Source organism: Carettochelys insculpta, chromosome 8 (assembly GCF_033958435.1).
Source record: "Carettochelys insculpta isolate YL-2023 chromosome 8, ASM3395843v1, whole genome shotgun sequence".
NCBI classification, from domain to species: domain Eukaryota; kingdom Metazoa; phylum Chordata; order Testudines; family Carettochelyidae; genus Carettochelys; species Carettochelys insculpta.
In genome coordinates this window covers 28,667,238-28,691,736 of record NC_134144.1, presented here as the reverse complement: position 1 = coordinate 28,691,736, position 24,499 = coordinate 28,667,238, and the positions used below count along the sequence as shown (strand labels likewise).

General features: G+C 45.5%; 1 protein-coding gene across 1 annotated transcript in view; it reads left to right on the top strand.

Moving 5' to 3' along the window:
- Positions 1 to 200: 200 nt before the first annotated feature.
- ITGA4 (integrin subunit alpha 4) overlaps positions 201 to 24,499 on the top strand; it is a 66,497-nt gene continuing 42,198 nt past the window's right edge. Inside the window, exons 1-7 of the mRNA XM_075001166.1 lie at positions 201 to 330; positions 10,041 to 10,108; positions 11,317 to 11,446; positions 18,758 to 18,843; positions 19,186 to 19,248; positions 19,343 to 19,480; positions 22,411 to 22,522. Coding sequence (XP_074857267.1) covers positions 213 to 330; positions 10,041 to 10,108; positions 11,317 to 11,446; positions 18,758 to 18,843; positions 19,186 to 19,248; positions 19,343 to 19,480; positions 22,411 to 22,522 — 715 coding nt within the window. The 5' untranslated portion in view covers positions 201 to 212. The remainder of the gene's footprint in view (positions 331 to 10,040; positions 10,109 to 11,316; positions 11,447 to 18,757; positions 18,844 to 19,185; positions 19,249 to 19,342; positions 19,481 to 22,410; positions 22,523 to 24,499) is intronic.

The window sequence follows — 24,499 nt, the reverse complement described above, 5'->3', positions numbered from 1 at the left end:
AGCAGGAGAACGTTGTGGAAGGACCTGTTCTGAAGAGAGAGATGATCAGTGGCTGGGTGTCAGCTTGTCCAGACAGCCAAGAGAAAATGGATCCATTGTTGTATGTATTGGCTTAAATACTGTATGCCTTTTCTTGTACTACCTTCACAACTGTAACATTTTCCTTTCACATCTTATGCTTTTTTGCTTAATATATGCAGGCCTGTGGCCATATGTGGAAAAATATATTTTACATGCATCTGGAACATAAACTCCCTTATGGCATTTGTTACGAAATCCCTCCTGATTTTCGAACAGAAGTGAGTAAAAGAATATGCCCTTGCTACAAAGGTAAGTAGAGATTTTGGTGCTTTCTAGAGCTTGAGAAGATAATATGGTGCTTGATTTGAGGAGATAGAAGAACAGATGTGCTCTTTGAAAGAAAAAAAGAAACGAAGCAGGGCTTGTAGATACATTAAACTGCACGTACCCATTAAACTGGTTGGGTTTGTTCATTGCTCAGTTTTTAAATCCAGCGGCCCTGGATAGGCTTCCTTCTATCCAGGGCCTGCAGATTGGGTTCTGAAAACAGAAGTCTGGAAGATGGACAAAGCTTCTGGTGAAATTGTGATCATTTTAAAGTAGTGTTGGTTCTACAGCTAAAAAGGGCTGGTTCTTCTTTGAGTGATTGCTCATGTGCATTCCAGTGTAGGCGTGCATGCTGTGACAAAGTCCCTTGTTAGCCCCTGTGGGTCCTTGCGCTTCCTGGTGGTTCTGTGCTGCCTCAAAGACTCACAGAGGCCCCTTTTGGCCTAGGCCTTTCCAAAGGCAGGGGTCTCCACTTAGCAAGTCACCCTCATCATAGGCAAGACCAGTATGGGGGAAATAGTACCAGCCCCCTTTGCAGGCCCGCACCTGCTCTGGTAGAGTGATCCCTCTGGGGAAGGGTGGAGGGAGTCCAGAACCACCCTCTACCCTGGACTCCGGCCCAGGGTCCCTACAAGGACAAGAGGCAACCAGCAGGGCCTTCACCCCTGCCCCAATGTAGTAGCCTCACCCTGGGCCACTTCGCCCACCGCTTCCCTGTGGTACCTTCTTGCTCTGCTCTGCTCTGCTCTGCTCTGCTCTGCTCTGCTCTGCTTTGCTCTGCTCCTCTGGTGCACCTTCCCAAACCTTCCCCCCTGCTACCAGATGGGGAGCCTTTTGTAGGGAGCACAGGGCCCATCTGACCAATGAAGACTTGGGCCTGGGCCTAGACAGGGAACAGAAACGCATTGGCCCAGCACCCAGTATACTGACCTTCTAGAAGGCTCCGGAAGCTTCCAGGTGAGGGTCTGCCACAATGCACATATGCCCAGTTGCTGGAAGTCTTTTTCCCCTAGCCAATAGCTAGGTCAGTGCGGCACCCCGGAGTGGCGTCGATATGGCAGTCAGTATGGGCACTGCCCAAGCTGCCCCCTGCTCAGTTCCTTCTTGCCACAGTGTCAATTGCTGGAACTCCCCTTCAGTTGTGCAAGCACTCATATCTTTAGCTGATAGCTTTAGTTCTTATCTATAGATAGTTTACTTAGTTGTTAATAGTTCAGTAGTTAGTAGTTAAATAGTTCAATAGTTTAACTGTTAGAACAAGAAGTCCTGTGGCACCTTACAAACTAAGAGATATTTTGGAGCGTAAGCTTTCGGCTACGTCTACACGTGAAGCCTACTTCGAAGTAGCTTATTTCGATGTAGCGACATCGAAATAGACTATTTCGATGAATAACGTCTACACGTCCTCCAGGGCTGGCAACGTCGATGTTCAACTTCGACGTTGCGCAGCACCACATTGAAATAGGCGCAGCGAGGGAACGACTACACGCCAAAGTAGCACACATCGAAATAAGGGTGCCAGGCACAGCTGCAGACAGGGTCACAGGGCGGACTCAACAGCAAGCCGCTCCCTTAAAGGGCCCCTCCCAGACACAGTTGCACTAAACAACACAAGATCCACAGAGCCGACAACTGGTTGCAGACCCTGTGCATGCAGCATGGATCCCCAGCTGCAGCAGCAGCAGCCAGAAGCCCTGGGCTGAGGGCTGCTGCACACGATGACCATAGAGCCCCACAGGGGCTGGAGAGAGAGCGTCTCTCAACCCCTCAGCTGATGGCCACCATGGCGGACCCCGCAATTTCGATGTTGCGGGACGTGCAACGACTACACGGTCCCTACTTTGACGTTGAACGTCGAAGTAAGGCGCTATTCCTATCCCCTCATGGGGTTAGCGGCTTCGACGTCTCGCCGCCTAACGTCGATGTTAACTTCGAAATAGCGCCCGACACGTGTAGCCGTGATGGGCGCTATTTCAAAGTTAGTGCCGCTACTTCGAAGTAGCGTGCATGTGTAGACACGGCTTTCATGGGCAAAGACCCGCTTCATCAGATGGGTGAGTGAGGATTCCAGAGGGGGGTGTAAAAATACAAGCTAATGAAAAGGAGGGAATCCCAGTGAAGAGGAAAGCCAGAGTTGACAGGGTCAATTCAGTCAGGGAGGATATGCCCCATTATCAACAGCTAATGTGCGGGTGTGAATGTCAAGAGAGGAGAAACTGCTTTTGTAATGGGCCAACCACTCCCAGTCTCTGTTCAGTCCTTGGTTGATGGTGTCAAATTTGCAAATGAATTGCAGCTCTGCAGTTTCTCTTTGGAGTCTTCAAAAACAACAAGAAGTCCTGTGGCACCTTATAGACTAAAAGGTATTTTGGAGAATATGCTGGTTCCTTCCTCTGGAGCCCCCATTGATGCATCTGATGAAGTGGGTCTTTGGCCACGAAAGCTTATGCTCCAAAATATTTGTGTGTAAGTTGCCACAGGGCTTCTTGTTGTTTTGGAAGATACACATTAACAAGGCTACCACTGTGATCTTTGGAGTCTGTTCTTGAAGATGTTTTTTTTTTTTGGTTGCAGGATGGCTACTTTTAAATCTGTTGTGGAGTGCCCAGTAACAGATTTAAAAGTAGCCATCCGACAGCAAAACACAAAAAAACCCTTCAAAAACAGACTCCAAAGATCAGAGTGGTAACCGAGTTACTGTGTATCTTCAAAAACAACAAGAGAACTTCAGAGCTGCAATTCGTTTGCAAATTTGACACCATCACCATCACTCTCAATTCCTGGTGGTCCACAAAAAGAAGAGGAATGACGGGCTACTCCCCTGTGGCGCCAAAGTGCAGGGAGGAACCTGAGGCACCATTGGCTGAGCTACACCATGGGCATGCCTTGGAATGCCAACATTGATGCTGGTCCAGAGGTCCAGTCCCCTCTCACTGGAGATGCCATCGATGCTGGAGGTGTTCAGAACAGCGCAGCGCCTGCTCCAGATCACGGCGCCCTTTTTGCCTCCGAAGAGATCAACATCCCAGAGGCAGCAGCTGAGTCATCCTCTGTCGTGGGGCAAGCTGGCTATGATGGCACAACCAACTTCACCCTCAGCCCCAGCAGTTACCTCGGTTTTGGTGCAGGCACCATCACAGTCAGTGCCAATGCAGGTGCCTGTGGGTCATGTGCTACCTCGGTCGTTGTTGGAGGCATCCAAGTAGGAGTCCGACTCCTACTTCTCCAGTTCAAACAGGAGTAGGAGTGCTCAGTCTTCGTCTCAACATTGTCGGCGTTCAGCTCAGGGACAGTGGCCACCCAACTGACTGATGGCATCAAAATGGCCTTTTTGGACCCCTTGGGCTGCAGTCCCAGGCCCCATTGCTGCTGGTGGTGTCAGGAGCTCCGCTGGTACCTCATTCAGCACTGTTGGCTTCACAGGTAACGCCATGGTGGGATGTGTCACTCGGGCAGCCTCTCTCTGTGAAGCAGTCCTCATCGGCTCTGTTTGTCTTCTTGGCACCGACCCTCTTGGAGCAATTGCCAGTGTCAGCTCCAGTGTTACACTGCCGCTTCCTCCTCCTCCGGTGCCATACTCTTTGGTGCTGTCCATGGCAGCACCTACGGGATCTGGCATGTTCCAGGTGCCGTCAGCATCAGCAGTTCCAAAGGTTTTTCCTCCTTCAGCAGTGGAGTCCTTGGCACCAGCCTCTGTGTGCTCAGTGATGCTGGCATCGAAGCTGTTTCCGCTGCATCTGGAGTGCAGCACTCCAGACCCATTGGTGGCCTTGGACATAGGCTGCTCAGTGCAGGCATAGACCTCCTCTTCTTCCTTCCTGGATGAAGCAGTTGCTAGTTTTTCTGCTTCCCCAGTTTTGGGGAACGGCCAGGCCCTCCAGCAGCTGCTCCGCTGGGTAGTCCAGGGCTTCGGGGTGCAGAAGGAGGAGGTCAAGGATGAGGCCGATCTGATGATGGATATATTGTCCTTTTTGGGTCTCACTAGAGTGGCCTTACCTCTCAGAAAGACCATTGCCCACGCTGCTAAGACGGGCAGACATTGGCTTCAGCCATCCCACAGTGAGGAAAAATTATAGATGTTACTTTGTCCCCTCTGTGGGGAATGAGCACCTGTTTACCCACCGCCTTCCTTACTCCTTCGTTGTGGATGCGGCCAAACACAGGGGCTGTGTCTACACTAGCTTCCTTCTTCAAAGGGAGTGTGATAAATAGGGTGTTGGGAGTTTATTAATGAAGTGCTGCACTGCATATGCAGCACGTCATTCAGCAAATTCCTCCCCCGCGGCAACTTCGAAGTGCTGGCTCGCATCTAGATGTGGCTAACGTGCCGGTACTTCGAAGTGCTTGGGCAGCTTCGAAGTCCCTTTACTCCTCAAAATTTATTTTACTCCCAAAACTTTACTCCTCAAAAGTCCCTTTACTCCTCACCCAGAAATAAAGTGGTGAAATGATTGGATTTATGTGGGAAGAAAATTTATTCATCTGGCGGGCTGCAGCTGCGCATAGCCAGTCGGGAATCCCTAGTGATCAGGTTGTCCTTAAGTACAGTGTCCTCCCTCTCAAAATTTACAGAATTTTGCCCTCCCCCTTACTTCCCCCCCACCCCGGACAGTACACCTAATTATGGAGGAGAAAAAACTGATTTCATATGCAGCCCTACAAACTGCCATGGATGCTGCTGATGCAGTGACATGGGTCATGGGATCAGGGGAGGCAATGAGATGGGGGGCTTGGCTGCAGGTTTCTGGCTTGCCCTGTGAAGTGCATCAGACTATGCAAGACTTACCATTTGAGGGGCCAACATTGTTTTCCATAAAAACAGATGAAAGGCTGCATAGCCTTAAGGACTCTAGGGCCACCCTAAAGTCTCTGCGGCTCCACAAACTTGTGACCCACCACAGAGATTTTAACCCCCAACCTCCCGCTTTGCAGTTCCGTCAGCAGCCTAGGGATCAAAATGTGTGGCAAGATCACAGTGGCAGGGAGTGCTCCAGTCAGTCGGGCCGGGGGAGCAGAAGCCCTCCCGGGCCAAAACCTGACTTGTGAGGGTGCATCACACCATTCCCCAGCTTGGATCTAGCACACCCTTTACTTTTGTTCCACCTATCCACTGTCTGTCCTGCTTGGTGCCCTGTAACATCAGACCAATGGGTCCTTCGCATGGTGGAAAGGAGATAGGTGTAACAAAAGTAAAGGGTGTGCTGGATCCAAGATGGGGAATGTGTGGTGAGCTCTCAAAAGTTAGGTTTTGGTCCTGGTGGGGGCTTCTGCTGTCCCTGTCCCTTTTCAGGGACTCCTGTCACAAGAGTCTGCTCACGCAGGAGATTCAATCACTCCTTGAGCAGAGAGCAATAGAGGAGGTTCCCCCTCAATTTGGAGGTCAGTTTTATTTCCATTATTTCCTCATTTCAAAATCAAAGTGAGGACTGAGACCCATCAGGGACCTGTGAGGCCTGAACAAGTTTGTAGAAAAGATCAGGTTTCGCATGGTCTCCCTGGGGCTCATCATTCCATTGCTGGATTGAGGGTACTGGTTTGCTGCGCTCGACTTACAGGACACGTACTTTCACATTGCAATCTATCCTACTTACAAGAGGTTCCTGAGGTTTGCACTGAATGGAGGAGACTGTCAGTTCACAGTCCTTCCTTTTGGCCTGTTGACAGCCCCAAATGTCTTTACCAACTGCATCCTTCCTCCCCAGGCGTGGAGTCCAGTTATTCTCTTACTTGGGTGACTGGTTGGTCAAAGGGAGCTCACAGGCCCAAGTTCACCAACACATATGGTTTATCCGTCAAACTTTCAACATTCCCAGTCTTAAGGTAAATGAGACAAAGTCCACGCTTGTCCCCATGCAAAAATAGAGTTTGTAGGGGCTCTCCTCGGACTCAGTGTTTGCCAGGGCCTCTGTGACAGAGAGCAGGTTCCAGGCTGTGACCAGCATCATAAACAACCTGATCAAGTCCCTCACTATGACGGGCAGTTTGTTGCATGAAGCTCCTGGGACACATGGCAGCTTATATATTCATGGTGCAGCACACCAGACTCCGATTGTGTTCTCTCCAGTTGTGGCTTCCTTCAATGCACGTCCTGTGAGGGGGCAATATAGACAAATTAGTGACATTGCCACAGCAGGTACTGTGGACTCTGCATTGGGACTGGACGCTCAGACAATGTGTGAGGGGGTATCCTTTAGGCCTCCCCAGCCTTCCTTGTCTCTGGTAACTGATGCCTCAGACTTAGGCTGGAGGGCGCATCTGGGGAGTACTGGACTCAGGCTCTCTGAGGCATGTCAGATCTTAGTATGAGAGAAGTCAGGGTGATCAGGTTGGTGTGCAAGGTGTTTTGGGACAACATAACGGGACATTGCATGTCAGTGATTACAGACAACATGACAGCAACAGACGTGGTGCATGCACCTCTCCCTTGTGTCACAGGACTATCAGTCTCTGGGAGTTTTGCATTCAGCACCAAATGCTCCTGCAGGTCCAGTACTTACCCAGGGGCAAAATACCATAGTGGACCACCTCAACAGGTCTTTCATGAACCACAAGAGGTCCATCCACCTAGACATGGTGCAAACAATTTTCCATATTTGGGGCTATCCCCAGGTGGACCCGTTTGCCACGCACCTCAATGCGAAGTGTCAAACATTTTATTCTTACCAGAAGCAAAGTCTGGGGTCCTGGGTGGACACATTCAGCATATCATGGGTGGGACCATTGCTGTACATGTCCCCCCGTCCACAGGGTCCTCTTCAAAATTCGAGCAGATGGGGCCTCAGTAATCCTGGTGGCTCTGGCAAGGGGCAGGCAGCATTGGTACTTGGTTCTGTTGGACCTATCGATGTGCAACCCGATAACACTCCCATTACAACTGGACCTGTTGACACAGGAAGAGGGGAGGCTTCAGCACTTCAACCTCCTGTCTCTTCATCTCACAGCATGTCAGCTTCATAGCTGAGTGACATGGAACTTTCCTGCTCAGACCCAGTGAGGGAGGTGCTTTTAAAATAGTAGAAAGCCTTCCACAAGGGCCACTTAGTTGGCAAAATGGAAAAGGTTCACCATTTGGATATCTCAGAAGGCGTGTCCTCCTTACAGGCCACAAACCCTTTGGTCCTGGATTGTCTGTGGCACGTGAGTCAGGAGGAGCTGTCTTTATCCTCCATTAAGGTACACTTGACGGCCATTTCCACTTTTCACTCTGGCCCAGACTTCTCGTTGGTGTTCTCAGACCCGGTGGGCAAGAGATTTATGAAAGGCCTGGAGAGGGTTTGACAACATGCGCAGGACCCTTTACCTTCATGGGACCTTAATTTGGTATTGGCTAAGTTTATGGGGTCCCCCTTTGACCCCCTGGTTTCCTGTTCCCTACTGTTTCTAAGTTACAAAACAGCCTTTTTGGTGGCCCTCACATTGACCAGAAGGGTGTCCAAACTGAGGGTTCTTACTGTGGACTCACTCTATATGGTGTTCCACAAAGACAAGGTTATGTTGAGACCCCACCCAGCTTTCCTGCTGAAGGTGGTCTCCTCTTTCCATGTCGATCAGGATATTTCCTTACCTGTGTTTTATCCTAAACTTCATGTGAACCCAAGGGAGCAGAGTTTACATACCTTAGATATCTGTAGAGCATTAGCCTTTTATGTAGACAGGAGCAAGCTTCTTAGAAAGTCACAGCAGCTCTTTGTTGCTGTGGTGGACAGGATGAAGGGCCTCCAGATTTCCTCCTAGAGGATTTCCTCCTGGATAGTGGCTTGTATTAGGGAATGTTACAAGTTAACAGGGGCTCCACGTCCTCTGATCAGGGCTCACTCTATGAAGGCACAGGCGTCCTCAGCAGCATTCCTAGCCCATGTCCCTATTCAGGAAGTCTGTAGGGCAGCCACCAGGTCTTCCGTACATCAGTTTGCAGCCCATTGTGCAATCATGCAGAATGCTAAGGAGGACACTGCAGTGGGCAGGGCTGTACTACAGTCATTCCAGGGTTCTGACCCCACCTCCTAATGTCAGCTTTCATTCACCTACGTTGGAGTGCACATGAGCAATCACTTGAAGAAGAAAAGACAGTTACTCACTTCTGTAACTGGTGTTCTTTGAGATGTGTTGCTCATGCCTATTGCAAAACCAATCTGACTTTCTCCACTGTCAGAGTAGCCATCAGGAAGGAACTGAGCAGGGACTGGGGTGTGTGGTGCCCATATTGGCCGCCATATCGTTGCCACTCCAGGGGTGCTGCGCCAACCTGACGGCTACCGGCTAGGGGAAAAACACTTCTAGTAACTACGTGTGCATGTGTGTACACGTGTACATTGGAATGGACATGAGCAACACATCTCGAAGAACACGAGTTACAGGAGTAAGTAACTCCCTTTTCCTGTGGGCCATGCTTTCTTTCTAAATAGGCCAGTGCAGGCTCAGTTCATCTCTGTGATCCATCCACCTGTTCAGCATATGGAGCACAGTTTTTGAGCTGACTGGCTGCTCTTCTCCCTTCCTAAGCATCAAACCCACTGTCTACTGCTTCACTCCTGAGTCTACCTCATACCCATTCAAGACTCTGACCCAACCTGTAGCCTGCAGGAAGAGCCCTTCATCACTGCCCCTGTGCAATTTTCAAGGGAATGAGTGAGAGGAGGAAGGGACCCAAGATCAGTATGGTGGCCTCTCTGTCCCCCAGCAACCTGCCATCAATCCTCTGCTCCTGTGGTACTTTCCCTAAACCTGAGAGAACAGTATGTCAAAATATCTCATGATCATTTTCCTGTTTAGGCAGGGAAGAGCAGATAATCCGTTCTTCCCACAGAAAATGATTAAGAAACTCCTTCTAGCATTTCTTCCATGGCTACAAAGGCTGCTAAAGCTACTGGCTAGATCATCCTTCCAGCTGGGTGAAGGGAATAGGTGATGGGTAAATGAAGGGTGAGTGCATGTGGGCGTGAAATGAAGAAGTGATTGAATTAATAAAGAAAAGTGAAAAAAAATTGGACGTGGAAGAACATGGGTATAGGGAGCTTTGCAGAGGAAAGACAGAAAGAGGTAAAGGACTGAGATGAAAAACGTGAGACAGGAAGGATAAGGAAAGAGGTGGCAAGTGTGAACAAGAACATGATATCTCCAGTGGAGCCCATCCAAAAAGCTAATAGAATAGCAGGAGGAAGTAAAAGAACCCATGCTTGACCAATACTAGCAATGGTGTGATTATTACAGCTCTAAACTGTGCATGTATGTGATTCCCAACGGAGGTGCATGCACAGTACAAGCAAAGTGAGAACTCCTATGAAGATAGTTATTTCTGTTAAATTATGACGGGAGTTGTAAATGGGTTAGGAAAAGGAGTGTTAAACCTACCAGCCTTTGTTACTCAAGCAATGTGTACAGTAACTTCTCACTTTGATATGGTGTTCATGGACTTATTGATGCTCAGGTAGATGTTTGCCTTTTTAGAAGCACTAAAACCAGACTTCAGAATGCAGCCCCAGTAAAATGATGCATTTGGAATGGGACAGTTTTCTCAAGTTATTTATTATTTTGGTATTGTGAAGTTGTAGTCCATGTACTTTTCCCAGAACTGGAAACCAGTGCTTCTTATTTATCTTTACTCTGTTTTTAGAGAGCTTCAGAGAAATTCTGAAACTCTCTATTTTTCAAGATGATTGAAGGCTCTAAACCTTTTTTGCTTTTGTATTCAGATGGTCTGCGAAAATTTGGAGAAAGCTACGCATCATGCCAGGCTGGGATATCTAGTTTTTACTTTAAGGTGTGTATTTAAAAATCAATTTGCTATTCAGTTATTTCCTAGAGAACATTGTACATTTGTGCGTATTCCTGATACGTAGAACCCTGCAAATCCACAGATACCTGCTTTATATTCATGGGTAGCCTCATCTGTGGATGTGGTTGCAGGTATCTGCAGCTCATTTTTCCAGATGCGGTTACAAATATTGTATCTTGAACCCTTCAGATGTGTGGATATCTACTTTATATCTACAGGCATCTGTGGATGTGGATGGAGATATTTGCAGATCATTTTTGCAGATGTAGATGTACCAATTTTGTATCAGTTCAGGGCTCTAACGATCCTTTTTAAAATGAAATTTATTAAAGATAATAGTTTTAGGTATGTAACAGTTTTAAACATGCCTGAATTTATCATGGCTCTTTATTAAATCTAACATTTCTTTTTATTTTAAAAGAATGTGACTAATACGGCTTGTCTGCACTAGGTACCTTCTTCGAAGGGGTGATGGTAACCAGCCGGAGCGGGGAATAGCAAGGAGGTGCTGCAGTGCACATGCAGCACTTTGTTAGGCTAATTCTCACCGTGCAAACTTTTAAGTTGATAACATCTAAGCACCAGCAGACCATGTATCCACGGGCACTTCAAAGCACCCATGCAAATTTGAGGTGTCCTTGCTCCCACCTTTGAAGTTCATGCAGTGAAAATTAGCCTAATGAGGTGCTGCATATGCATTGCAGCACCTCATTGCTATTCCCCGCTTGGGCTGATTACCATGGCCCCTTCAAAGAAGGGGGCTAGTGTAGACAAGTCCATGTAGTAGAGCATTTTTTTTTGTTATACCATTCTGGATAACCTATTGAAAGTAATATTAAACAGTAATAAGGCTTACTTCTGTATATAAAGAGTGATATACTCTAGTGTACATACTACGTTCTGCCTGAAAATACGATTTCTGAAATATTCTGCTAAGGGGGAAAGATAACCACAAGTAAGGTTTCTTTAAATTGCTCACAGCTCAAAGCTTTTGGTAGGGAAATAATAACCATGTTTTTAAAAATGTGAAACATTTTATATGCACTATGGCTTTAATGCAATGATATTGAGCAAAATATATCTCCACTGTAATTCCATAGACTTCAGAGGAGTTATACTAAGAATGAATTTGAGTCATTATACATTTTTGAAAAAAGTTTAATACATAAACATAACTCTTTTTTCTCTTTCAGGATTTAATTATAATGGGAGCCCCAGGATCATATTATTGGACTGGCTCTGTTTTTGTATACAATATCACTGCAAACATCTTTAAAGCATATGTAGACTTGAAGAACCAAGTAAAATTTGGAAGTTACTTAGGTATTTAAAATAATTTATATATAAATTTTGCTGATTCCTTAGTCTACACACCTGCAAGCAAAACATCTTCTCTGTTATACCCCAGTGTGGCAATACTGCAGAACTGTCTTGTGATTATAAATGTGACATTAGCCTTTTAAAATCTGGCTTTTATTCTGTGTTCTTCTACATGAAGTTCCTCAGATATTTATTTCTGAACAGGCTTGTCTTCATTTACAGTAATCTTTAGTTGTGTTTGATTTAAAGAGAGTCCATAATGCACAGCTAAGACTGCTCTGTTTGTAAGGACTTAGATCATAAATGGTTTCCATAAATCATAAATAGATTTAATACAATATTTAAAGATGTTTAAATACAGGCTTAGTCATGTCTTTACCTTGAGCCTAGAGAAAGGGATTGTGTGTTTATTTTCAGGGGTGACAATAATACGTTTCTTCCCAGTTTGGGGGTTGGAGTGAGGGCACATCAACTGTGGGGGAGGAGGGGGCACATGACCTCTTTCCTTTCCGTAGCTGGGGGCCCCCATGGTCTTCCCCTCCCTAATCCACATTACATGGGGGATTGGGGGCAGGGTGGTATAACAGCTGGAGGTGCTGCCCACAGTTCCGCTGCTTTCCCCTGTTCTGTCCCTGCCAGTGTGGAAAGGAACAGAAGCCCCAGTTCCCTGCCCTCATGGCACTGCCTCTCTGTTGCTCCATCTGTACAACAGCAACCTTGCTGTACGATAAAGTGTGTGGGGAGCAGGGACAGGGAAAGAAAAACTCCTCCAGCTGCTGCACCTCTCCCCAGCTGCATCCCATAGTCCTTTTCTCCTTTGGGGATGCTGCTGCATGGAGGAGCTGGAGGAGAGGCAGCTCTGTGGAGGGGCTCCAGGCGGTATGTTGACTTTTCCATACACCAGTGATTCCCAATTTTATTGGGCCACAGAACTCTTTTAAACTTGAAATAATTCTGTGGAACCCATTCCCAGACTTTACCCCCCTCGTCCCACAAACCCGCCCCCCACCTACAGGCTTTCCCCACCTCAGACCCAAATCTGCCTCCTCATCCCCAGTCTTAACTCCTCTCAGTCCCAAGCCCCTTCCTCCCATCCCCAGGATTAACCCACCACAGCCTCAGACTGGCCCGCGGAACTAACCCATCTGTGGTGTTGACTGGGAAGTCTACAGTGGCCGCATGTGCCCAGTGGGAGGAAGGCTGGCATGGAGTTGTTCTGCTGGCAGGGGTGAGCTGAGCCATGCCCACTGGAAGGGTGTGGTCACTTGGGTAGTGTGGCGAGTGAGGGGCTCTCTGCGGTTCCCTGCCCTGCTGCTGCTGAAATAAGGGAAGTAAATTCAGTTGGTTTAATGGCTGGATCCCTCCCGCTGTCCTGCCAACTGTTAAACCAATTAAATTTAGGTCTACTGTTTCAGCGGTGGCTGGGAAGGGAGCAGCAGAGGAGTTGGCTGCTGTAATGGAATTTTCTGGCGGAACCCCTGTTTTCACTTTGCGGAACCCTGAGGTTCCATGGAACACCATTTGGGAAACACTGCCATACACCTTACTGGCTGTAAAAAATTGCTGTGGCATATTGGATCTTGCCAGCAACTTGCTGGTACAGCAAGCCCGGCCATACCGTCTTACTTTCACCTCTGGTTATTGTCTTTCCCCAGGGAGAATTGTGACCAGCGTGTTGGGACAGCAGAGAGTATCTGCCCAATCCCCACCTCAGTACTTCCCATCCTGCCCACCTGCCTGAGAGTACTCCCAACCCTGGCATTGCTTCTTTTTATTGTGCCCCTTCATGCCATGTTACCTGGATTGGTTCATTCATTCATTCATTCGTTCCTTGCCCTGGGCTTTTGTTTGTGTCCAAGCTCCTATATTTCTGTTTCAGTATTTTTATGGTGCTAAGCATATAGCCAGCACAAATAATAATAGTATTACCAGTTGGGAAAGGTATATTTTGTGGCCAGCATGCAATCCAAAGAAGACTACTGTAATTAATCCATATATTTTCATCATCTTTTCTTCTGGCAGTGATCAATGGTTTGTCTCTGCTTTATAGAGTTATTATTTTCATAATAGCCCATGTGGAACATATGGCAACATGGAGTTTTATAAGAGATGAACTTGAGGAATGGGTCTTGTAGGGTTTGATTTCAAGCTGGAGGGAAAGGAGGCACTTCAGTAGCAGCCCCCTGAGGAAGAAAATACATTTGCAAAGACAAGTCAGTCAATAAATAACATTTGGCAGGATTTCCTTAGCTTCACTTGAATAGGTTTGAGTACAGTGATAAAAAACAGGATGAAATTATTTTAAAACAGGATGTGGTTTCAACGTTTTTAAGCCATTTTCTTGACACAATGTAAATTACTTTTTAATGATTGATGTTTAGAAGAAGTTTGCACAGTATAAAAATTTGAATTTAGCTATTTGTACAAATATGTTCTTGATACATAACTTAATGAGTTAATTTGTAGCATTTATCAGACATTTAACTTTTATGATCCAGTAAGAATTTTTAATTGCACTTGGTCTTTCTGTTTCCACACTTCTTGTAAGCCCAATGAGGAGGTATTCTGATTTTCAGAATGAAAATTGAAGCTGTTTCAGAAGAAACATGATGAGAAGGATGGCAGAAATGCTGCCTTGGAATCATATTTGTAGCCTTGAGAACTCTCTCTCATAATTAAGGCAATCCAACAATGTACTTGCAGTTATACTTACCTTAAAATACATGTGTTGACCCATTAAAGATGTAACTTAGTCGGAAAAATATGTCAGGATAATGGGAGTGTTCGTGGGTTTAAAGTTAAATTTTGTTTGGTTTGATGCATTGAGGGGAAGTGTGGCTGATGATGAGTATTGACATCGTACATGCTTGCAAGAAGGGCACATTTACTTGGGTCACTGCTCCTGCTGTCAAGGTTAAGAGTTTGTTGACATCCGGTTGGATACTGGACTTTCAGCAGATCTTAGATCATCTGTGTAGAGGCTCTGTCCCATTGCATTGCTCTCGAGTTCCCCAGCAGGATAACGCCTCAGGAAGTTGTACTGTTGCTTCCCCCTCCTATAACGATAGCCCTGTCTGTCTGGGGAACGATGGCATAAGAGCATATGTACTGCCAAGGGAAATTTCTGACATAACTGTTGAGCAATGAAGCCATGTCTAGCACCTATTCCTAAGACAAATTCCTTCATATATTTAGCCTTTTGGGAGTCCCAAATACCCACTGTTCTGGTAAAGGAGTTCTTAAGAAGAGGCAGATGTTATTGTTTTGGCTCCCCTTTCTTCTTCAGTTTCAAGACTATTGTGACTACCACTTTTTTTCATCCCCTGTGTGCTTTAAGTTTGAAGATAGAAATGATGCACCCACTCATTACTAAGAACCCAATGCATCTCCCATTATAAATCAGCAAACTCCCACTGACTTAAAAGGAAGTTAGACCGGGACCCAGGTTAAGGAGATATTGGAATACACTCATCCCTTGTTTAATGAGTACTTTACTTATGAGTACTCACTGAAATGAGGGACACACACACCTACCTTTGTTCACTAAATGAGTGAACTTCCCCCCACTTATATGAGCCAGCTGCGGGGTCCGTGGCCAGGGGGTGGGGAGACCCACAGCCCTGCCCCGGCTCTGCTCTGCTTGTGGGGTCCCTGGCTGGGGGGCAAGGAGACCCGCAGACCTGTGGCTGAAGCCTTCTCCCTCTTTTCCCTCATACATGCAGCTGTCTGATGGCCCTGCAGGTGGGGGGAGAGAGGGAGAAGGCTCTTAGCCTGGTTCCCAACTCCCCTCTGCTGGCAGAAATGCGAAACTGGCCAGCCATGAGCTGATCAGTTTCCCAATCCTGTAAGCCATGGGGAGATTGGAATCATCCTGCCCCTGGTTCTCAGCTCTTGCCGCTCCCCTCCCCTTGCAGGAAAATTTGAGTTATGCAGGGGTTGCAGGAACCACTCCTGGATAACTCGTGGGTTTAACGTAACAGTCGCCCTGCAGACCTCACCCTTGGCCAGGTTTTAACACCCACTGCCCGGCAGCCCCAAACCACCCCCAGCCTTAGGTTCCCCCTGCAGCCCCAAACTGCCCCCAGACTTACACCCCACCAGCAGCCCCAACCTGCCTCCAGCCTTGGAGTCTCCCTGCAGCCCCAGACTGCCCCCAGCCTCACACCTCCCCCTTGCAGCCCCAAACTTTGCCCAGTCTTAGATCCCCCCCCAGCATCCCTGAACGGCTCCAGCCTTAGACACTCCTCCTCCTGCAGCCTCTTCACCGAGGCTGCTAGGTTGGGCAGCTCCCCCAGCCCTCCTGCTCCCAGCAGGTAACAGTCATTAAAACCAATTAACTCAAGTGTTAAGCTTTCAGCACCTAGGGATAAGGTAATTGCTATCCCTAGCGATAGAGATGGTTGCTGGAGATGGCAGCTATCTCTGTTGATAGATATCTGCCTGAGGCATCTGTGTTAAGGAACTGCAAATGGCTTCTTTACCATCCACATGTGCTTCAGAACTGCCCGGCTGATGACCCATAACAAATCTAATGGCAACCCATGTTTGGATCCTGATCCATAGGTTGGGAATCCCAGGTCTACATACATACACCACATCCTATTTCTGGCGCCAAACTATTCAAATACATCAGAAAAGTACCTAAACTCAACTGGCTTATGTCAAGTTACAAGCACTTGGAATGAACTGGAGACTTTTACATGTATTTAATGGGATTTAAGTGTTGCTCTTATGAGTTTTCGCATACGAGCAGAAATTTGGGAACCAATTGTGCTCATATAGCGAGGGATGAGTGTAAAACTGCCCCACTCTTTTAAATGAAAACCTATCAATTTTGGTTATTTCAGGGTTGCCCATTTCACTGCTTCCATCTTATCAATGAAAATGAATGAAACAGAGAGGGAGCCGTGAATGAATGAATGAAGACATTGAATGAATGAATGAAGAAATTGTTATATCAACTTATTTGGACTTGTAACATTTTTTCAAGAGTTTTCTCCAGAGATTTTCAGAAACCTAACAGTAGGAAGAACACATTCTAGGTGAACAGCTGTCCCAGCCTCAGATATGGTTTGGTTTGGTGCAGAGTTTTCAATAATAAAATACATGAACTTGATATCATTTCCACCTAACCTGAAAAATAATCTTCACAAGAGGGCAGGGACTTGGCACATGTAGTTACCTTTTAAAAACCATTAGACATGAATATTTTTACAGTTTGACAATAGCAAAATAAATTGAATATGAAGGTCAGAGCATGAAGATTAAGGTTCATTCACTTAAGCTTAATTTTTTGTTGTTGTTGTTGAAAAAGTAGAAACTGAGAGTTGACCTTTAAATGGTAAATGACCTTATTCAGCCCTTATCGCTTAAAACACCAAAAAAAAAAATTGCTGGCATATTGGGAATGTGAGCCCCACACAGTCATTTTGGCAAATTGGAGATTTAAGGCATGCAGTAGATCCCCAGCTTACATGATTTCGACTTACGCGATTCTTACAGTAATGCAAGTGGAAATCATGAGTGATGGGAGCTGGAAATCTGGCGGCAGCTTGGCTCCCGACTCCCCTCCGCTTGCGGGAGCTGGGAACTAGGGGACAGCCTGGCTCCCAGCTCTCCATCACTTGAAACTGATCAGCGCAGCAGTGCTGGTTAGTTGCCTGGCTCATGTAAGCAGAGAGGAACCCTGAGCCAAGCTGCTGCCTGGTTCCTGGCTTCCTGCCTCTTGAAACTGACCAGCGCGGTAGCAGCCAGCAGGGAGCCAGGTGCAACCAGGACTGGGGGATGAAGGCAGCAGGGCCCCTTCCCCACCTAATTCCAACTTGTGCAAAATTTGACATACACATGGTTGCCCATGAATGCAACCTATGCATAAGTTGTGAGTCTACTGTAATTCACCTGTGATACTGTTTTCCCTACTTTCATGGAGAGCTAATGCAGTTACGTGGGGACAGAACATGAGGGATGTGTGTTAAGCTCAGCCAGTTCTGTCCTACACTGTGCTAAAAAAATGTGATCCCAATCCTCAAATAGGCTGTTTGGGGGTGTCGTTTTACATCCATATGTAGTCTCCTAGTTAGGAGGGTTCTGCACAGATGTAAAGGTCTGACCTTGTGGATCCAACTGGCTAATCATTTTGTCAACCAGCCAAATCTAATTCTCAGATTGTTTCAAAAGGGTTATCTCCTCAAAAGGATTCAAAAGGGCTGTGCCCTCAAAAACGGTCAGAAATAATCAATATTAGTCACATAGTGCTTCTTTTAAGAGGCAGTGCAATAGAAATCAACACATTTGAAATAACAGATCTGATGATTGCTTTCAATGATAGATTTTATTATTGAATTTTCTAATTTGAATGTTTCCATTAATTTGTTGTTACAATGTGAGCCTATCTGAAATTGACTTATGAATCTGTGTTGTTAAGTAAACTGTATTGCCATTTTAAAAGTAATTTTATAGAATGGCAAATAATTGGAAAATGGAAGTTTATTTGACATTTTTATGTGGTATATGTTCCTGACCTTTCTTTAAATGTGAATTCTGGCAACTGGAAGTACATCTACTTATTGTTATTGACTATACAGCTTATTTTATAAAAGAAACTTGACCATTCTAAACATTTAATTTATTTACCGACATGACATTGCACTTTATTGCTTCAGAGCTCCTCTGAGTGGGGTATGGAGTTTATGAAAAGTAATAGACTAGAGGTCAGCAACCAAAATAGCTAGATAAACCTTGTTTTTCCAATTTGGTAAAAAACTCAATAATTCAAGAGCTGCAATGCATGTGAATATGAGATGGTCCTTAATACATAACGTTAAACCAGACTTTTTGTAACCCTTATTTTAAGAACAGTGCACACCCAGTGATTTGTAATGTGATGCATTATACTGCAGGACATCCACAAACTTTTTACATATTTTATTTCCTCACACTTTACATGTGTGTTTGTACTACTGTCTTCCTGACTTTCACTCCTGAACCGTCTCTCTCTGGAGGACATTAGGGGGAGTTATCCAGCGTTTTGAGATTGCATATCATTTGCTACTTAGATGTAAGTTGTTCATTTTGGGGCTTTTAAAATGTTCACGGTTTATCGAAAATAATCAGGAAGGTTTTTTTTCACTTTGTAATTATAGTGTTGGGAGCCACAGAGAAGTCCTTAATGAGCCACAGGTTGCAGACTCTTGTAATAGACCATAGTTTATGGTACAAGTTGTCAGTATGCTATAGAAAGCATCTCTTTAATTATGTTTGTGGTACTTGGAGTTGTATTTCCTACATTCAGTGATGACTCTCTTTCATTTACAGGATATGCTGTGGGAGCTGGCCACTTTCTCACACCAGCTAGTACAGAAATAATTGGAGGTGCTCCTGAACAGGAGCAGACTGGTAAAGTAAGAGGTGTTTCATTGCTGTAATATTTCTGTTTGGATTAGCACAATGGAAGGCAAAGAGAGGGGACTTCTGTGATCCCAGGGAACAGATTACTGGAGCTTCTCTGACTTTGTGAGAAGGAATGAATGGGAATGCAACAGGTGGCAAATGAGGGTCATGCTCGTTCCATGGTGCTAAGAAAAGATCAGGCAGGAGATCACACATGACTATTTTATGTAGAATTGTGTGATGTCATGTTGCCTTTTTGGATTTGTCTCTACAGCAGATTTAGTGTTTCATTTTTCTTACTGATGCACAGGAAGTGCAAAGAGTTGAATTTCTCCTATCTTTTCTTATTTTAGGCATACATTTTTAGCATTGAAGCAAAACAATTAAGTATTCTGTCTGAGTTAAAGGGTAAAAAGGTAATCATTTGTGTTATTTTGGCACATGTTATAACTTCTTATGTGTTGTCTTAAAGAGTAGATGACTATTCACTTATTGTGTGTGTGTGCACAGCTTGGATCTTATTTTGGAGCTGCCGTTTGTGCAGTGGATCTGAATAACGATGGTCTCTCAGACTTACTTGTTGGTGCGCCAATGCAAAGTAACATCAGAGAAGAAGGAAGGGTTTATGTTTACATCAACTCAGGTTCTGTAAGTGTTTCTTCTTCTTAAAATTTATAGTTTTGATTATTTATAGTAATTCTGGTCCTACAAACTGAAGAACAGTATTTTCTGCTTCGCTGTAGTAACTCACATGATGCATTTGACCTGCATGATTCTCAGTATAACTATGTATTTTGCAAACGTACCACCATGCAAACTGGTATCTTAACTGAGGTCTTTATGTTATGTTCTATGTTAGTGCCAGGGAGGCTACGTCTACATGTGCACGCTACATCGAAATAGCTTATTTCGATGTAGCGACACGTCTACATGTCCTCCAGGGCTGGCAACGTCGATGTTCAACTTCGACGTTGGGCAGCACCACATCGAAATAGGCGCTGCGAGGGAACGTCTACACGCCAAAGTAGCACACATCGAAATAAGGGTGCCAGGAACAGCTGCAGACAGGGTCACAGGGCGGACTCAACAGCAAGCCTCTCCCTTAAAGGGCCCCTCCCAGACACAGTTGCACTAAACAACACAAGATCCACAGAGCCGACAACTGGTTGCAGACCCTGTGCATGCAGCATGGATCCCCAGCTGCCGCAGCAGCAGCCAGAAGCCCTAGGCTAAGGGCTGCTGCACACGGTGACCATAGAGCCCCACAGGGGCTGGAGAGAGAGCGTCTCTCAACCCCTCAGCTGATGGCCGCCATGGCGGACCCTGCTATTTTGATGTTGCGGGACGCGGATCGGCTACACGTGCCCTACTTCGACGTTCAACTTCGAAGTAGGGCGCTATTCCCATCCCCTCATGGGGTTAGTGACTTCGACGTCTCGCCGCCTAACGTTGATTTCAACTTCGAAATAGTGCCCAACACGCGTAGCCGTGACGGGCGCTATTTTGAAGTTGGCGCCACTACTTCGAAGTAGCGTGCACGTGTAGACACGGCTGGAATGTGGTAAAATAGCAGTATGATTTTACATATGAATGTATCAAGTGCTAGGTAGAGCTACTGGAAAACTGGTGTTCATAACAGAAAGTGTTAAAGCAGAAGAAAGAATAGCGTAATTTCATAATAACTTGGCATACTAGTTAGTATGTTACTCCAGTCTATTTGCATTCACTCTGCTATTACGTTGCTTATAATTTGAAAAAACACTATTTTAGCTTATTGAAAGCCATTCTTTTAGTCACCAGTAAAGGGAAGAGTTTGTGAACAGAATGGGGGATGCTTTAATCTCAAAGATGTGTAGTCCCTCATTGCATACAGGAAAGGAAATGGTTTATCTCTTTATTCTCCATATTTTGGTAAATGAAATAATTGTAGTTGTATATTGGCATTAGTTTTTTAATCAGAGATTAAAATGTAATCACTTTTCCATTTTCACCTGCTTCCTTTTAATTATTTTTTTAGAATTTTATTAATTACTTTCTCACTCCCATATTAATTAGTTTTATTAATTTTAATTTCTGTCTCCCATATACATCTTTCATTATTGTTTTCTTACCACAATGGGTGTTTTCATAAAGGGCTTGGTTATTGTTTGAGATTTCCAGAGGTGCTTCCAAAGATCATTATAACTCTGTGAAACGCGGAGCGAATTGTGATAGAATGGAAGATGGAAGGAGAGCAGCTCCCTTTTATCATGGTGTTCTTTGGGGTCACTGCAATGATGTGTGTGTGGTTTTGATGTAGGCTTGTTATCGCACGCAGATGTTCACCATTACAAATATGTTTAAAGAACAACCTCAGTATGAAAAGCAACTCCTCTAACATTATGGAGTCCTTGTATTTATTATTTTTAGTGACTTTCATAACCACTGTGGTCAGTTTGAGAAGTGACCTGTCTCACACTATGAAAATTGCCATGTTATATTACAGTCAAGTGGGGCTAAAGAGCCAGATATTCTTAGTAAACAATTCTTTTGATCAGTGGTTCTCAACCAAGGATGTTGGGCCCTCGAGTGGGGCTGAAAGCAGGTTTCAGGGGGTCTGCCAAACATGGCTGGCATTAGAATCGCAAGGGCCCAGGGCAGAAAGTCAAAGCCTGATTGTGCAGAATCACAGCCTGGGACCTCAACTGATATCACAATATATAGTTGTTGTGGCACCGTTGGGCTGGGGCATATTTATAGTATGTAAGGAGGGCCTCACAAAAAGAAGCCTGAGAACGACTGCTATCGATGCACAAGAAGAAAATGCAATTCCCTCTCTTTCAGCTGTGGTGATTCTTCAGGACTAACCAAAGTAAAAAAGTGGTTTAAACCATTATGGCTGTGTCTACACGTGCCCCAAACTTCGAAATGGCCATTTCCATGGCCATTTCGAAGTTTACTAATGAAGCGCTGAAATGCATATTCAGCGCTTCATTAGCATGCGGGCGGCAGCCGCGCTTCGAAATTGACGCTCCTTGCCGCCGCGCGGCGCGTCCAGACGGGGCTCCTTTTTGAAAGGACGCCGCCTACTTCGAAGTCCCCGGAATAAGGGGACTTCGAAGTAGGCGGCGTCCTTTCGAAAAGGAGCCCCGTCTGGACGCGCCGCGCGGCGGCAAGGAGCGTCAATTTCGAAGCGCGGCTGCCGCCCGCATGCTAATGAAGCGCTGAATATGCATTTCATTTGCATGGCCATTTCATGCAATTTCATTTGCATTTCATTTGCATGGCCATTTCGAAGTTTGGGGCACGTGTAGACACAGCCTTTCACTGAAATGAGCAGAAGTGATTGCAAAACACGCAAGGATCCGATCAATTTTTCGTGTTAATTTTTCAAAGCAGAGAAACCATTAAGCTCCCTTTACTTGTGCAGTTCCTATGGTTATATAAATATATGGTTATATAACCTTATAGTTCAGAAACATGTATTTTGAGATAGTGAGTAATAATTTATCTTTGGTAGTTTATGCACTGAAAAGGTCAGCAACACCAGTCACTGTAAAACCCATTTTTAATGTATGTTAATTTTTGTTTTCCTTTAGGGAGCAGAGATGCTAGAATTGGATGTAGAGCTAGCTGGGAGTGATTCTTATGCAGCAAGGTTCGGCGAAGCCATAGTTAATCTAGGAGACATCGATAATGATGGTTTTGAAGGTACTAGTGAGTGTATTTTAAATTCAGAACAGCAATGTAATATAAATATAAGGAATGACTGTTTCAGGAGATTACTAATAGATGTTGCCGGATAAGAGAGTTTCAACCTGTACAAGTCCATTACTATTCCTTTGCATCTGCATTCCCCACTGGAATTAGAGCATGTAGGCATTCAGCATACTACTTTGTTTAAAGTTACATTTATTCCACTCTTCTTTGATAAAGCTCAATCAGATGCTAAGGATATTGAAAAAGAGAATTACTTGGTTTAGATAAAGTAGTATCTATGTCATGTGTCCCTCACCTTTAATCCGTGTGGAAACAATGGGGGGCAGCAAAATTATCCTAGTTTCAACAGTGGGAGGAGATCTTTTCTTTTTAAGGGCCACTGTCCATTTTGGCTATAACCCATAAAAGGAGTTTAAAAGTCAGATTTATCCTCTGTACTAGGCACAACTATTGTGATTTTGATGTAGTTTGGGAAAAGGAAGTCAGCGGATGTGATATACCTTGACTTCAGCAAAGCTTTTGATACCGTCTCCCACAACATTCTTGCCCATAAGTTAAGGATATATGGATTGGATCCTTGGCTTATAAGATGGTAGAAAGCTGACTTGTAGGTCAGGCCCAACAGGTAGTGGTCAATGGCTCAATATCTGGATGGCGGTCGGTTTCAAGCAGAGTGTCGCAAGGCTCAGTTCTGGGGCCAATGTTGTTCAACATCTTTATTAATGACCTAGATAAGGGACTGGATTGCACCCTCAGCAAGTGTGCAGATGACACAAAACTAGGGGAAGAGGTAGATACATTGGAGGATAGAGAGAGAATCCAGAGTGACCTGGATAAATTGGAAGACTGGACCAAAAGAAATCTGATGCGGTTCAACAAGGAGAGGTATAGAGTCCTGCACCTGGGGTGGAAGAATCCCAGGCATTGTTATAGGCTGGGGACCAACTGGTTCAGCAGCAGTACAATGGAAAGGGACCTAGGGGTTATGGTGGATAAAGGCTGGATATGAGCAAACAGTGTGCCCTTGTAGCCAAGAAGGCTAACGGCATACTAGGGTGCATTAGGAGGAGCATTTCGGGCAGACCTAGAGAAGTGGTTGTGTCCCTCTATTTCCCACTGGTGAGGCCACATCTGGAATATTGTGTCTCGTTTTGGGCCCCCCAGTATAAAAAGGATGTGGATGTGGTGGAGCAGGTTCAGCACAGGACAACAAAAATGCTTAAGGAGCTGGAGCACAAGACCTATGAGGATAGGCTAAGGGATTTGGACTTGTTTAGTTTATAGAAGAGAAGACTGAGGGGTGATTTGATTGCAGCCTTCAACTGCCTGAAGGGGAGCTCTAAAGAGGAGGGTGAGAAACTGTTCTCAGTGGTGTCAGATGGCAGAACAAGGAGCAGTGGTCTGAAGTTACAGAGGGAGAGATGTAGATGAGATATTAAGAAAAACTTTTTCACCAGGAGGGTGGTGAAGCATTAGACTGCATTGCCTAGAGAGGTGGTGGATTCTCCATCCCTCAAGGTTTTTAAGTCCTGGCTTGACAAGGTCCTAGCTGGGATGACTTGTGGGGGTTGATCCTGCTTGAAGCAGGGGGCTGGACTAGATGACCTCCTGAGGTCCCTTCTGGCCTTATGATTCTATGATACATGAAGCATCCTTGGGAGCCTGCGAGGGCCTGGAGCACCAAGGAATGGTACCCCTTCCTATTGATGAAGCAGCCCGCATTGTGGTCGGGGGCTCAGATGGCAATGTGAGTCATGTCCAGCATAACAGAACAGTTGGTGATCCCCAGTATGGCAAATCCTGCGAGGCAGTGTCAAGGTCCCCGACGCAGACCACCCTCCGTAGGTGGATAGCAGTGATTGCCCTGACGATCTGCATGGAATGGAGGGCGTACACTCTCACAGAATCACAGAATCATAGGGCTGGAAGGGACCTCAGGAGGTCATCTAGTCTAGCCCCCTGCTTCAA